Here is a 14,382-nt window from a genome sequence, read left to right as displayed (position 1 = left end):
AATTGCTTGAACCGATTCCAATCGCGCAGCTTCGGTACACCACTCGGACCTGACTGCGAAACCTCAGACAATGAGTGCAAAATTGCATGCACCTGCATAACAAGAGGACCAGTAGCGACGGCATTGGTGGTGGGCGTGCTCCGGGGACACCAAAGGTACTTTTGAGTAGACGAGAGGAAGCCGGTCTTTGGGGGGTCGATGGACACTCACCTCGTGTCGTGGACAATCCGGCTGTTATGCACCGACTCTGCGGCATCAGTAGCTCCATAAGAGAGTGTGCCAGTATCAATGGGCTGTTTGCTTCTAGGTCTTGTTGCCTTCGGAGCATGTTTACGACAGATTCAGAGGGCCGGAACCGCATCCTTAAGGCAGAGAGGGACGGCATCGAACTTGGTTCACAAAATTGTAGTAGAGACTACCATGCTCTTTGGTGTAGAAGTCTGAATCTATTTTGCTGTCGGCAACTCTTCCCTCTATATAGTGTGTATAGTAGAAATTGAGTGCTCGTTGCGAATCTATCGGGCCTGAGGTCAAGCTGGTCGGTCACAGCACTGCATCCAAAGAGACTCAACCCGCTTCTCTATTTGAGCGCTCAATTCACCTCACTTTTCGAGGTACACGACCTCGTCCTCTCCCTTGGTCATGCCATCCGTAACTTCGTGCTCCTCGAAGACCTCGCCATTCTTGATCTTCTCCTCGTCCGCCCGCTTCGCGATCTCCTCGTCCATCTTCTCCCACACCTCTGGCCGCTTCAGCTGCGTCGCCATCTTGTCGTTGAACACAAAGATGTTTCTGTGCTCTTCGAAATACCGATCGATATCCTCGAGCGTACGGTTCGCCGTCTCCGGATACAAAAGGTACGTCGTCGGGATGAAGCTGGCGCAGAGAACGGCCCAGATGATCCAGAAACGGTAGCCCAGGTTCGCGATTCCCGGCGGTGTGACTTGTGCGACCTAGATTCGAGACAACCGAAAGATGCCAATGTCAGCCATCCATTTCCTGTTTCAACAACTGGTTCTGCCTTGGTAGGAGCTTGTGGCATCGATTGGAGAGTGGGCGGCCTCACCATGTAATTCATGATCCAGTTCGTGCTCATGGCGAGAGATGCTCCCTTGGCTCGGAACGAGATGTGATTGATCTCAGTGGGATAGAGCCAGGGAACTCCTAAGACGCCTGAACCGAAGCTAGCGAAAAAAAGGAAGAACGCCGTCGTAGCGAGGGCGCCCATCGAGTAGGCATTCGCTTTGCCGGTCTCGGAAAGCCCGAGGGAGATGCTGATGGTGGTCCAGCATGCTGAGCAAGCAAAGGCCGATACCATCATGACGCGGCGACGGCCGAAGCGCTCAATCAGGAACCATGCCAGGAAGCTGAAGATCAAGTAATCGACAGAACCGGCAGCTGCGAGAATGCGGGCTCTGTATAACGAGGTTAGTTGAGAACTTTTTGTGAAATTACTTGAGAGACGGCAAGTCTTGCGCTGAGAGCGAATGCCAATCATGGTCTAAGGACTTACAATAGTTCGCTCAAATTGATGGCATGGATAAAAATGTAACTGCAATCCTCCATTAGCCTAGAACTCGAGATATGTAGGGCCAACATGGTACTTACGTCTGGAAGTACGATGTGACATTGATGCCGCTAATCTGAACAAGTCAACATTAGAAATTTAGATCCAGAGATTGATGCCATGAACCAGTGGCTTCTTTCTAATACAAGCCAGGAGTACTTCGAGTTCCGGAAAAGAAGTCAAGTACCAACTTACTTGATTCATAGCTTGCATCCAAGCACCCAGAATCATTCTTCTGACAACACCAGACGGTCCTCGCCCAGTGAGGAGCTGCCACCAAGTATACTGGAGGGCGGTTTCTCGGTCGAGGACGTCTTTGATGATGTTAAACTGGGTACGGACGGAGGCGGACTCGGGAGTGGCGCCATTGCCCTCGAGCGCTGCGAGAACTTCACGTGCTTCATCATATCTGCCTTTCCGAATCAACAGACGGGGCGAGTCCGGGAGAAACGGGCACATCATCCATACTAAGGCAGTGAAGACTAGATATCTCGTTGTGAGCGGTTTGGTCTCGCATTCCAAAGCCCTTGAGGAGAGGGGGAAGGACAGAGAGAAATGGCAGGACGAAGGCCAGAACTGGGTGAGTTGAAAAAGACTTACAGCACTGAAAAGCCAATGGAAAACGCCAGGCAACGCTGCCGGGGGCGAAAGAAAAGCCCAGAGTCAACCAATTCGAAATGCAAAATCCGGTGATGCAGTTGGCCATCTGAATGATGACTAGTTTCCCACGGCTGTGGAACTTGCTTGTTTCAGCCTGCCAGACGCCTGCTGTGGCAGTGTTCATGCCTGTTCCAAGGCCGGCAATGACTCTTCCTGCCTCCATTTGCCCCATGCTCCAGCATGCCGTCTGGATGATGGCACCCACGGCGATGATGCTACTTCCCAGGAGTAGCGTCCTGGGACGACCAAGCTTGTCGCCGGTGTAAAGCGTGGATAACGCGCCTCCGAAACATCCCAAATTATAAACACTGGTCATAGTTCCTTGGTCTTTTGCCGACGGGTTGCCCATTTGATCGAGGAAGTTCTGACCGACGAGGACGTTTCCAAAGACACCCTGAAGGAGCGCAATCCCGGTCAGCATTTTGGCTAGCAATTCATGGCCCAGAGGGCATTTCTTCCGCTTCAGCGTACCTGATCATAGCCATAGAAGACGAGGACAGTCGAGGCGGCAAGCGTGATCCAGACGGTCAAGGCATTGCCCGAGCCTCCTAGATACTTCCGTTTCGTGGCAGTCATGGTTAACGTACAACAAAACTCTCACGGGCTAAATCAAGCTCGAACGCGGAGGTGAACTTACCGGGGAACGAGAGCAGCGTACTAGGTTTTATATCACCAGGATCTTCAACTTACCTCAATCGTGCCACACGCTGGCCTCTTGTCGCCGATCGCTTTACCGATAGCTCCATGGGCGCACCAGTCGCCATCGGCATATAGACCGGCGAAAAACGTATGCTGAATGCAGGCATGATTGTCATAGCCTATGACTATATAGAAGCGTCGTTGCAATCCTTGCCTCCGTATGGCCGTCGGACTACCACTTTGGGAGGAATTTTCTTCACGTTGTGTGCTGCCATTGGTCTGGCTGGAACTCCCAGAAGGTGTACGGAGCATGGGATGTTGGCTAATTGATGAAGACGTCTCCGCGCGGGGGCATTCGGCCCACCCCCCCCCGTCTAGCTAGAAGATCAATATCGCCTCAGCATGATTTATAGATGATTGGAAGTGTTCTTTCTTCCTGGCAACAGCTTCTATTGCGATCTTTCCGGACAATAGGACGTTGAATCGGACATGTTACACAGATGCGCCGAGTTTTGTCCGTCTGAGAGCGACTGAGGGAAGCGAGCATTGAGGAAATGACACAGAATTGTCTCACCCGGATTCGTTCGAAGCAGCAAACGTCTGCTAGCTCTTCATTAGTTCGTAGGTCATAGAAAATTCTTCACGCATCCTATTGGACTTCGAAGCAGTGGGATGTTGGCTGTCGGCTCTGATAACCATACAAAGGTGTTGTGTACGGTGGAAGTGGATGTTGGACAATGAGTCTTTGCGTACATGGTTACACTGCAGCAAGGATCAAGCGAGAGAAATGATGTTGGGACCCTGGGGATCTGCACCTCAGTGGACGCAATGGGGGGCAAACTTGACGTTGACAAGCATCACGCTTTCGATGAAGTGCTGTACCCGTAGATTTAGTACTGGACGAGGCAAACGATCGAGGGCTTGAAGTCCGTATATAGCGCCCACTTGGCGACGGCATGATGCCCGACCGAGACCGGCGCTTGCTCGTACCTACGCATTACAACAGTACGATACAGTAGGTACCTTTTCCCCTCTTATCCTTGGTCTTGCTACTTTGGGTATTCCGTGAGTGTGCAAAAGCTCGTGAGATAGGAGCACAATACAACGATCAACAGGGTGCGCCATCTGCGACTTGTCTCTGGAACACAAAGATCTAGGCAAGCGTCGAATGTGCACTTCGCCTAGGACAGATGGCAGGGCATCAGGGACGGAGCAAAGTAATGAGAGGGAGTTGTATAGTCCTTGACAAAAGAGCACCAAAGGCAAGATTGAGAACGGGATTCTCAAGAAGTCGACATGGATTGAACTTCAGCCTAGGCTGGATGATTCCTTCCCACTGTCGGATTCGACTCCTATTGTTTTACATGACACTGTGCGCAAATTTGCTGCTGACTCAGTATAATTCAACTGACTCAGATCCGAAAGACATGATGCACCCAAATCTTTCTAAGTACCCCTAAGCCCACTTGCATCTTTCCATCGATGTATATACATATACTCTCAGAGACCTTCATTCGAGGGACCTCGTGGTACTCATTTCCATCCGTTGATTTTCATGGTGCCATTCTCAACCAGGTTTTTATGCATGTCGAATGCCTGGAAGAGTAGATGGGGTTCGTGACCCATTCCTTTCCTTAAACACTCGAATTCTGCTTTGTTGAAATAATCCTCCAAAATCGGTCGATAGTCTGGGTGTGCACAGTTCTTGATGATGACTCGGGCTCTCTCTCGTGGAGACAGTCCTCGAACATCGGCCAGGCCCTGTTTGGTTATTGAAAAATCAAGTTAGTTTTTGTCCATGATGTGAGTGCTCAGAGAGGACAGAAGAGAACAAGAGACAGGGGAAAACATACGACTTCGGTAACCACAACATCCAAGTCGTGCTCAGTTTGATCGACGTGAGTACACATCGGCACGATACAGCTGATACCGGTAGGGTCGGTCTTCGTGGGTCGCGCACTGGGCGTGTGCATGATCGAGTACTTGGAAGAACGCAAGAAATCGGCCGAGCCGCCGAGACCGTTGAGCATACGAGATCCCATGACGCATGTGCTGTTTGCATGGGCATAAATGTCGACTTCAACTGGCGTGTTCATTCCGATGACGCCCAATCGTCGGATGATCTCAGGTGAGTTTGAAACTTGTTGAGATCTGAGCAGCAGCTTAGTGTGATATGCTTCCCACTGGATGAAACTGTCAGTGGCCATAATGGCAAGGGAGAGGGAAAGAGAGGGCACGCGCGACTTACCCCATCGTAGAAACGCTTGAAACCGCCCGGCGAGAATCGGATGGATGTGGCTGTCGCAAAGTCCAGGTTCCCACTGTCGAACAGATCGAGGAATGAATCTTGCAAAACTTCAGTCCACACCTTGAGGTTCTTGAAGTTTGCACCTCCCTTGGCCAATCCACCAATCACGGCATTCGCGATGTTTCCAATACCGGACTGGATTGGAAGCAAGTTGGGCGGCAATCGACCATGTTTGACCTCGTGTTGGAGAAATTCGATGAGGTTGGATGCAATGGCTCTCGAACAGTCGTCCTCGGGCGCATTTTCGCTGGTCTGATCGGGATAGTCTGATTCGACAATGGCGACTACCCGCTCTGGGTCAACGGGGATATGTGGTGTACCGATACGATCCTCAGGCGCCATGATCAGGTATGGCTTGGAAACCCGTCAGCCTGGAAACAAAAAACCACATCCACGGCAAACTCACCTTTCTTCGTGGCGGCAAGTCAGTCATAGTGATATCGTGCAAGCCCTCGAAACTGGGAGCAGCCGTATTGACTTCGATAATGACCTTCGAAAAACGTCAGATCGCCTTCTAACTGTTTCGACAAGTTACTCAATTCAAAGATACCTTGTCGGCCATCTGTATAATCTCAGGTGATGCTCCCACACTGGCGCCGGGAATGATGCCGCCGTCCTCCGTGATGGCAGAAGCCTCGACGATTGCAACATCCAGTTTGTTGTTCTCCTTGTGCATGGTATAGTAACCGTACATCAAGTCTACAGGGAACATACTGAGATGCTTGTCGAAAAATTTGATGTTACCGTTGTTGATACCTTTGGCGATCTCCTTGCCGACCTGGTGAGGAGCTCGTCGTTCGATCATGTTGAGTCTTGCCCATCGGTTCTCCGTCTCTGCGCCGGACGAAGCACCCACAAAGAGATTGTACTTGAGCTTCCCCTGGAGTCCATTCTTCTCAACATGGTCGGCCAAGGCCGTCGGGACTTTCCTATCGAGCCGGGTCAGAGCTGTGCGACAGTCACAGCTTGAGATCTGGAGTTACTCACTTTGGATATCCTACTCCTGTAAAGCCTGACCAGCCGATGTACGAGCCATGGGGGAAAAGGTCGATAAGATCCTCTGCCTTTGCAAGTTTATTTAGGTATGAAGCTCGTCGACACCGGCTTTTGAGCAAGGCTGAGGCCGCCATGATCCACTCACACCAGAATTACCAGGCTGCACAGGAGCAGACCAGAGAATGAATCTCGAGATGCTGTCGCTGAGGTAAGGATTGACCAACAACTTTGTCGTCTCGAGGAATGTCAAGTTCCAGAAAAAAGCAAAAGAGGAAGCGCGTTGTGAGCCGATGTGAACAGCATGCGAGCTTTGTCACTGGGTCTGGATTGGCGGGCGTACCCCTCCCTGTGCCCTCCTCCGGCCAGGGGCGGAGCTGTACAGGGCGAATCACAGGGGCCACAGCGGGATCCAGTATCAGACGATTCTCTGACGGCCAATTAATTCAGCTTACTTCACCTATTTCCCTCGTTATAAACAGAACCCGCTTAAGCCTCTTTGGAGCCCGAGTCTTCTCCGGGCTTCATACCCACAAACAACCAACAACAGCTACTTACTACTAATATCCACCACTTTCCCCTGGGACACACTCGAATGGAACGCACTCGACTTCTACTCCGTAATAAATACTAATAAAACGCATGGCCACCTTGGCTGACCCTACCCATTGTGGCTTGAAGCCCTTCGTCCGTGTTCCAAACGACAGGAATCAACAAGATTTGCCAGCTTCCTATACTTCCGACGCCGATGACTATTCTAGAGTAGTCACTCCGTAATGTACGTCTCATTTGCAGAACAAGGGCTTAGGCAAGTGGTCATACTCCAGCTGCTCCCACGGGTCATCATAATCAGCTCTTGGGAGGGATCCAAGGCACGCTCTGTCAAACAGCTTCTCGCCGACGTTGATGCTCCCACTGACGACGCGGATCAACTGCACTTGGTGGACTTTTTCCGATGGATACCCCTTCTCCATGGCCACAAAGTACGCACAGATCCCTTCGTGTGAGATGGCCACAAGGTTCTCGGTGATGTTCTTCGTCGGCCTGGAACCCGTGAAGATCTGGATGGCATTTTGAAGACGACGGACATCAGGCGCATTCCACTCGTTCCCATACACAATCTTGAAATGTTCTTTCCAGTGCTTGCCCCGGGCTTCCAGTCGCTTCGAGACTTGACCAAGATAGAAGCTTTGGATTCCTGATCGTGTGGGATACAATCGCGATGACACTGTCATTCTGGACAAGGATAACCCGAGAGCGATAATGGTTTCGACCAGTACAGCGAGACAATAGCCATGAGGCGGCGGCACACCTTCCTGTCCATCTGCAAGGTGTTCTTTGGCAGTGCAGATCCCACAATGGCAGGCCTTCCTAACCCGTGTCAGTTGTTCGACATAATTCGCTGCCGCGTCCTCATGGGACAACTTCAGCTGTTTTTCCATCCGCCCTTCGAAGCGCCGAAGTTCAGGGAGCCAATTGGTCAAAGTCACGATTAGTCCGGCACCATAGGATGCGTCGTTGTTCTGATTCTGGGTTGAAACGAGCTCATTGTGTTCTTCATGCCCTCTGCCGAGAGCGAGGCCCTCAAACATTTTGGCAGCACTTCCCATCATGGTCGCGAATGCCTTTGACTCTTCGTGGTCTAGATAACGAAAACTCTTGCCAAACACTTTTGGGAGAAGTGACTGCCATGCCACTCGACCTCCGAACGGAGTCGCGTGCACTGCCGAAGAGTAAGTTCTGTCCACGAGCGACAAGTCAGCAACTCCAGATATATCCAAATCTCCCTTTTCGAAGGAAACCGAGAGTCCCGGGTTCTTGACAAAGACCAACGTTATCTGAGGGTCTTGATCTGCGTGTGTTCTGCGCAACTGTTGTCCACCAGTCTGATACACGGCAAGCGGCAGATCACAGAGCCATTCGGCCACTGCCCCTATCCAGCTAGTGATTGCGCTGCCGGTAAATGTGGCCTGCTTCTGACGCCCGCTCGTAACTTCAAGCAGGGCAGATATGGCTTTAGCGACCACTCTGGGCGGGATTAGAGATTCCACGTGATCCACATTGATGATGTTGTAGGGATACAGCTGGATGTAATCTTCTACAAGGAGCCCGAAATCCGTCGAAGCAAGCGCGCCGTTGCACCCGTGTAAGGCGGCTTTCCACTGAACGAAATGAGGTGTGGTTGCCTCGCCCGGAGTTGCTGCTGTTGCTGCTGCCGATAATTCCATCAGCACCAACGCCCCATAGGTCTCGTGGAAAGTCTCGGTCAAGGCAAGCATCACAGCCAGATGATCGTAGGATCCTTCGTCCTCATGGACAGCTCGGTCGTAGATGACGTGCGAAGGACCCCAACCGAGAGATAACTTGTCAGCCGGTGCGACGGACATATGGACCGGAAGGTTGCTAAGAGCATTGTTCATGTTCCGCTGGCCTGCGACACCGATTTTCAGATCGCGGAGGAGTAAGAAGGCCACATAGCGAACGTAAGGATCAACTTTGTCTCCAGCGAACCTCCGCAATGTCGTCGAGGACAGTGAGATGCTCGCAGGGATGTCATCAGCTCCGAATGAGGAAGGCATTGCTTGATGACGATAAGTTCCTCCGAGGGGAGCTGATACAGCTTTGCTTACCTTGACTTACTACCTATGTACCTCACGGGGAAGTAATTGGGGCCCCTTGAAGGACCTTGTCTGAGGAAACTCGATCATTAGATCGACAAGAAGAAGCTCAATATTACAGTCGGCTAACTAAGCTCGACTCAGCAAAGGCACATATTGTAAGATTGCCGGTAAAGTCGACACCATCGTGAGTCAGCAAAGACAAATGCGGGTAACGAGTACGAGGGCCTAGACACAAAGTACGTCCTACGATCATTCGATCGGGATTCGGGCCACCAAAGCTCAGACTTTGTAAATCTCGTATTTGTCGCGGGGCAAGCTTACAGTACTTGTTAGCGAGTCGCCTTAAAAGTCAAGTACGAATACCCCGTATAGGACGAGTTACGGTTCGCTGAATGGACGAGGTCTACGAGTGACATGTGCGAAAGTACAGCAAACCCCTCAACGACCTTACAACTCCACTCCACCATTTTAACATACTTGTAATTCATCGCTCCTCGCTTAACAGGGGGCCCCAGGTAAGGATATCCTTGCACCTGTACACACGTTTGTAGCATCTACTCGTGTTGTCTCTGTGAGAACGTCAAGGGTAATGGCGGTCCTGAATATCAATGAAGGGAGCCTTACCTCCCTCCACCTCCCAGGCACGTGCACTCAAATTTACTCGACTACAACACAGCCCCCTTTTTGAGGCTGAGCGAACGAATCAACCGAGTTTCTTGAAGCTTCAAATCGGAACAGCATCGCTCGACATGGGAGGGGCAAGGGATTGCCTTGGCAAGCTCCAGACTACGCCAAAATCATCACTCGTAATTGGATTGACATCAGCTCACCACCCCCCTCTCGCGAATTCCAGCGGGCTATCCTGCCTCTGTTGGTGTTGGCTCGTGAGCTTGGCATGGTGGTCGTCACTACAGGTCCTCAAGCATGCTGAAAGGAGCAATAAGATGCAAGCATTGGGAAATAAGGACGTGTGGATCATCAGTCTCGACTCTCATCTCATCCCACGCCACACACATGTCGAAGTATCTAATAAAGGGAAACGTGTGAGCACTTGATCGCCTCGTTTCCCATCCTTTCCCGTACCTCGACAAAGGGGGAATGCCGCCTACGACCCTGCCATCATCACCGCTTTACAGACGTGGTGTATCATTTGACACTTTCGACGCCGAAGATGCACCATTTAAACTGTTCACACTCAGTTTCGCACATGGTGGTTACTACGACATCGCCACCGCTACCACCACCGCCAGACCGGGTCGGGTCTTCCTTTGTGGTTTGGATGGCACCGAGTCTTCTGATCTCGTCCTGAGATGGGCTCTGGGAGAGTTGGTCGACGACGGCGACGAGATCGTCTGTGTCTACGGGGTTGAGAAGGAATCGATCTTGACCGGTTGGCCCTCCCGCTCGAAACGTGGCCGGCACCATCGCATCGAAGCAGAGAAACTCTTGGAGAGTGTGATCAACAAGAACACGAGTGGAAAGGTCATCAAAATCGTCCTCGAGATAGTGGGAGTTGGGAAGAGCTCCTCCATCGTCGTTCAATCAATAGTGAGTGAGCTTAAGAATGGAGTCGTTCTGCCACATTATAAAAAGGATTGACACTAACTACGTACCCGGTACAGATTGATCTTTATGAACCCACTGCGCTCGTCGTGGCTGCAAGCGACGGGAATTCGTCGAGTGTTCAAAAGATGCTATCCGGTTCCGTTTCTACTTGTTGTTGGCAACAGCCAGAGATACCAGTGATTGTCGTTCGAGCCGGAATGATGGCAAGAAGACCCCACAAATCGAATCATCATCACCAACAGCAGCAGCAGCAGGACCAGGGACAACGTCGACTGTCCGACCAGAGGTCATCCATCTCTCACCGTTCAAGCAGCCCACGGGACAACGGCTCTCTTTCGACTCAGGATTTCCTCACCACCACCAAAGGCGGCACGACCAAGGCGGGTGGTTGCCAAACTCCTCAAAAAAGGGGCATCTTGAAAAACAAACACGAAAAGTTGTTTATAAAACAGTCCGATTCAGACAAATGTGACGCAGACACAAACGAAACTTTGGGGGAACAAGGGTTCACCCTTCCAATTGGGTTCTTGAGCACGGAGAGTGGCCCTCAGGCTGACCTCGCCATGAAGAGTCCAAGCATTGCGGCATTGGAGGAGGATTGGGAGGATGAGGAGAAGGAGCAAGACAAAAACAAGGGTAAGAAGCAGCAGCAGCAGCAACTCAAAGTCCAAAACGAAGAAGAAAAAGACGCCGATGACGATGACGACGACGACGATCCCGCCGTCTCCGATGACACGGACGACGACTTGAAACCGATGAAGATTCTGGCTGAAAGACGACCATCGGTGAGAGAAACCACACCTTGGCTAGCGAGTATCTTGGGTCCGACCAGAACGAACCCTCGTGGTCACAATCGAAAGTCTCAAATCCATTATTAAAAAAAGAAAGGACTTGATCAACCAAGGTATAACCAAGGTACGACAATGATGGTGCTGGAAGAGAAAAGAACGTCGAGGTTGTCGCCGATGAAACTGGGGTAGCTTCTGCCCAAACTTCTGCGTGAACGATCCTGAAAGTTCCCTTACTCCTACCGTTTTTTTTTCGACCGACACTTCAGTGTCATGTTGCAGGCAAGGCACATTTCTCTTTTTTTTTCTCTGGAAGATCGATGTTGTCGGCTTTTTTGCAAGCGAAAAGGAAAAAACGGTGGAGTGCATTCTCAAAACCGAATAAGAAGAGTTACGAGTCTACAGGTACAGTAGACATAATACCCGGCAAGACGGAACGAAAATGCTTTCAAAACCTCGACGACAATCCAACGCAAGCTTTTGTACCAAACCCCCACGAACAAGGCGAAATACATGTAGATTGAGTCTGGTAATCAATCGCAGAAACTACGAGGCTCGAGGTGTCAAGGATGACGGAAATTCGAAGCGAAGACCATCCAAGTTTGATTTGAAAGTCTCGTTGCTGAGTACGGGGGCATCGAGGCCATACATACACAAGGGAGCGTATCCTCCAAATGGTACCATTTTACCTATCCCGTCCGTACATGTAACTGTATACCCAGGAAAGTCTTTTCCTCTACTCATGATAGCTTAAGTTCTTGCAAACTAGCTAGGTATGTACAGAAACACGCCTGACCAACACGAACCAAAAAAAGTCTCGCTCAAAACAATGTTTTACGGAAATTTAAAGCTTTGATTTGATCATTTGATGTGCGGTGATCAGGGGGTCGTAGGATCGCAAACCCAGCGTGTCCTTAGGCACAGGAACAGTATGGGTCGCCAACCCGCGCGTGTCGACCAAGTCAGGGGTCAATTCTTCGACCTTGGATGCGCCAATCAACCTCATATTCATCACCATCTCGTCTTTGAGTAACTGCATCGCTCTGTCGACTCCGGGTAGACCGTAGGAGGACATGGCGAACAGGAAAGGTCGACCAATACCAACTCCCTTGGCTCCCAGACACAAGGCCTTGATGATGTCGGTCGCTCGTCGAACACCGCCGTCGACGAAGATCTCAATCTTGTCTTGGAGACCACGCTCTCTTAGAACAGGCATGACTTCGGCGAGAACTTCGATGCCTGAAGGTGCAGTATCGAGCTGACGACCTCCGTGGTTGGAAAGGACAACGCCATGTGCGCCGACTTCGATGGCTTTCAGAACGTCCTCGACCCTCTGTACACCTTTGAGGATGATGGGCATTTTGGTGATGCTCAAGAACCAGGGTATATCCTTCCAGTTGAGGCTGGGATCGATGAAACTGGAGATTGCTCTGGCGGCACCTTGGGATCGGTCGACGTTGTCACCACTGGTATTTTGGACGTTTGAACCGGTGTCGTCAAATTTGCTGCGCATGTCTTTTTCTCTTCGTCCCAACTGAGGAGCATCGACAGTGATGAAGAGACCCTTGCAACCTCGAGACTCGGCATGCTGGACAATCTTTTTCGTGATGCTTCGATCCTTGTTGACATATAACTGTAGCCATTGACACTGGTCACCCTCTTTGGCGTCGCAGATCTCGTCGAAACTACATGACGCCAGGGTAGGGATCATCTGAATGACATTGTGTTTCTTCGCACCTCTCGTCAGAACCACTTCCCCCTCGGGGTGTCCTAGTTTTCCAAGGGCGGTAGCTGTGACATAGAAGGGTATGTCACACTTCGTCCCGAGCATTGTCGTGCTGATGTCCACGTTCTCCACATCGACCAATATCCTTGGTCTGAACCAGATCTTGTGGAATGCAGAGTGGTTTTCTCGCATTGTGATCTCGTCATCTGCACCGGAGCTGTAGTATGCCCACGCGGTCTTCTTCATTACACTCCTAGCGACGCTCTCAAAGTCCATGAGGTTGTAGCAGGCTTCTAGAGGGGGCATGTTCTTGATCCGCTCTTGCCTTTCCTTTTCTTCAGGGCTCTCCTCTTTCACCTCTTTCTCTACAGTCTCCATATTGACAGGCCCCAAGTGTTTTTCTTTTGGCAGATACTTGTCAAGTGTATCTGGGGGGTGGATGGGCTCATATTCTTCGGTGGCATCTTTACCAGCATACTTGAGTATGATCTTGGGACCGCCAGGGTGCTCTGGAAGGTGGACAGTTAGCAGTGAATTGAAACACAAACCTCCCCAAGAATACTGACCAGGTAAAAAGTCTGTTACGTCGTACGCCTTTCCATGTACGATCACCCAGCATGATTCTCTGGAGTTATGCTTTGCCACATCTTCCCCAGTCAGAGTGCCAACGTCTGGTCTTTCTTCCTTGCTGCGGTTCATCTTGATTGAGGTTCAGTTCTGGTGGCAGGGAGAATGGGCTGTCTTTCGGAATCTAGGGCGAGAGAGGGGGTGCGTCTACCTTGCGAAGAAAATAAGACGATGAAAAAAGAAAGCACAACGAGAAAAGCGAACAGAATTATAAAAGCTGGAGCAATGCCTCCGGACTGTACACCTCGGGGGAAAATAGTAGACAGATGGATAGCGTAATGGAGAAGCATCTTGCTGTTAATTGGACGGATAGTCATTCGAGACTCGCATTGACGACAAATCTGGAGGAGGCGGGGATAAGAACGATCTGATCCTAGACGGAGTTCGCGCCGCCGCAGAAAAACAGGTCAAGTGCCGGTTTGAAGTGGGTTGGGAGTGACAGAGCGAGGGATGGGATGTCATGCCGGTGCTCACCCACTGACTGCGACTCGTCTAGGTACAGTACTTGCGAGTAGGGCCTTGCAGATCCACGACGTGTCGCTCTGTGTATTTATTTGTTGGCAAGACTGTAGCACTGTAGAACCATTTGTCCACACATCCTCACCGTGCATTCTTGTCCCACCTCTTTCTGTCCTCTCATCGGTCAACCATATGTACCTAGGTAGGCGAAACGGAAAGAGGTATCCGAAGCACGGTCTCAGTGGGTGTAACTAAGGGACTTTAGACGTGCCTCGAGATGGGACAATAAATAAATAAATAGACCTGTCTGTGCCGTAATGGTGGTGGTGATGGGGGGTGAAGCCTTGCACTTCTTCGTGTCAGCAATTTATGCTGGATGACCGCGTGATGCACATATCGATAAGGCTTGTTCATCAATGGGCTCGTGC

The 14,382-nt window shown here is 50.8% G+C and overlaps 5 protein-coding genes across 6 annotated transcripts; 1 reads left to right on the top strand and 4 right to left on the bottom strand.

The window, feature by feature from the left end:
* Nucleotides 1–424: 424 nt before the first annotated feature.
* PV06_00949 lies at nucleotides 425–2,803 on the bottom strand (the record flags this gene model as incomplete). 2 transcript variants are annotated; one of them, XM_016401517.1, is made up of 7 exons in its annotated part: nucleotides 425–953; nucleotides 1,067–1,415; nucleotides 1,514–1,552; nucleotides 1,609–1,643; nucleotides 1,763–2,049; nucleotides 2,168–2,621; nucleotides 2,699–2,803. In XM_016401517.1, 7 exons carry the CDS (start codon nucleotides 2,801–2,803, stop codon nucleotides 603–605), a joined length of 1,620 nt encoding a protein of 539 aa, XP_016268570.1. In that variant the 3' UTR covers nucleotides 425–602. The 2 variants fall into 2 exon arrangements, with proteins under 2 accessions (XP_016268570.1, XP_016268571.1); XM_016401518.1 differs by having other exon boundaries at nucleotides 425–1,415.
* A 1,289-nt stretch (nucleotides 2,804–4,092) lies between these two features.
* Nucleotides 4,093–6,453, bottom strand: PV06_00948 (acetyl-CoA hydrolase). The gene is made up of 6 exons (XM_016401516.1): nucleotides 6,162–6,453; nucleotides 5,725–6,103; nucleotides 5,581–5,664; nucleotides 5,115–5,528; nucleotides 4,720–5,049; nucleotides 4,093–4,627 (listed from the first exon to the last, which is right to left on the bottom strand). Exons 1-6 carry the CDS (start codon nucleotides 6,302–6,304, stop codon nucleotides 4,400–4,402), a joined length of 1,578 nt encoding a protein of 525 aa, XP_016268569.1. The 5' UTR covers nucleotides 6,305–6,453; the 3' UTR covers nucleotides 4,093–4,399.
* PV06_00946 (uncharacterized protein) lies at nucleotides 4,375–11,951 on the top strand. The gene is made up of 2 exons (XM_016401514.1): nucleotides 4,375–10,336; nucleotides 10,411–11,951. Exons 1-2 carry the CDS (start codon nucleotides 9,887–9,889, stop codon nucleotides 11,230–11,232), a joined length of 1,272 nt encoding a protein of 423 aa, XP_016268567.1. The 5' UTR covers nucleotides 4,375–9,886; the 3' UTR covers nucleotides 11,233–11,951.
* On the bottom strand, nucleotides 6,736–8,746 carry PV06_00947 (uncharacterized protein; the record flags this gene model as incomplete). The annotated part of the gene is made up of 1 exon (XM_016401515.1): nucleotides 6,736–8,746. The coding sequence occupies one exon, from the start codon at nucleotides 8,744–8,746 to the stop codon at nucleotides 6,953–6,955; it is 1,794 nt and encodes a 597-aa protein (XP_016268568.1). The 3' UTR covers nucleotides 6,736–6,952.
* On the bottom strand, nucleotides 11,716–13,757 carry PV06_00945 (uncharacterized protein). The gene is made up of 2 exons (XM_016401513.1): nucleotides 13,435–13,757; nucleotides 11,716–13,377 (listed from the first exon to the last, which is right to left on the bottom strand). The coding sequence occupies exons 1-2, from the start codon at nucleotides 13,565–13,567 to the stop codon at nucleotides 11,987–11,989; spliced, it is 1,524 nt and encodes a 507-aa protein (XP_016268566.1). The 5' UTR covers nucleotides 13,568–13,757; the 3' UTR covers nucleotides 11,716–11,986.
* Nucleotides 13,758–14,382: the final 625 nt, after the last annotated feature.

Source organism: Exophiala oligosperma, assembly GCF_000835515.1.
Source record: "Exophiala oligosperma strain CBS 72588 unplaced genomic scaffold supercont1.1, whole genome shotgun sequence".
Classification (NCBI taxonomy): Eukaryota; Fungi; Ascomycota; class Eurotiomycetes; order Chaetothyriales; family Herpotrichiellaceae; genus Exophiala; species Exophiala oligosperma.
This window is presented reverse-complemented; position numbering and strand designations above follow the sequence as displayed.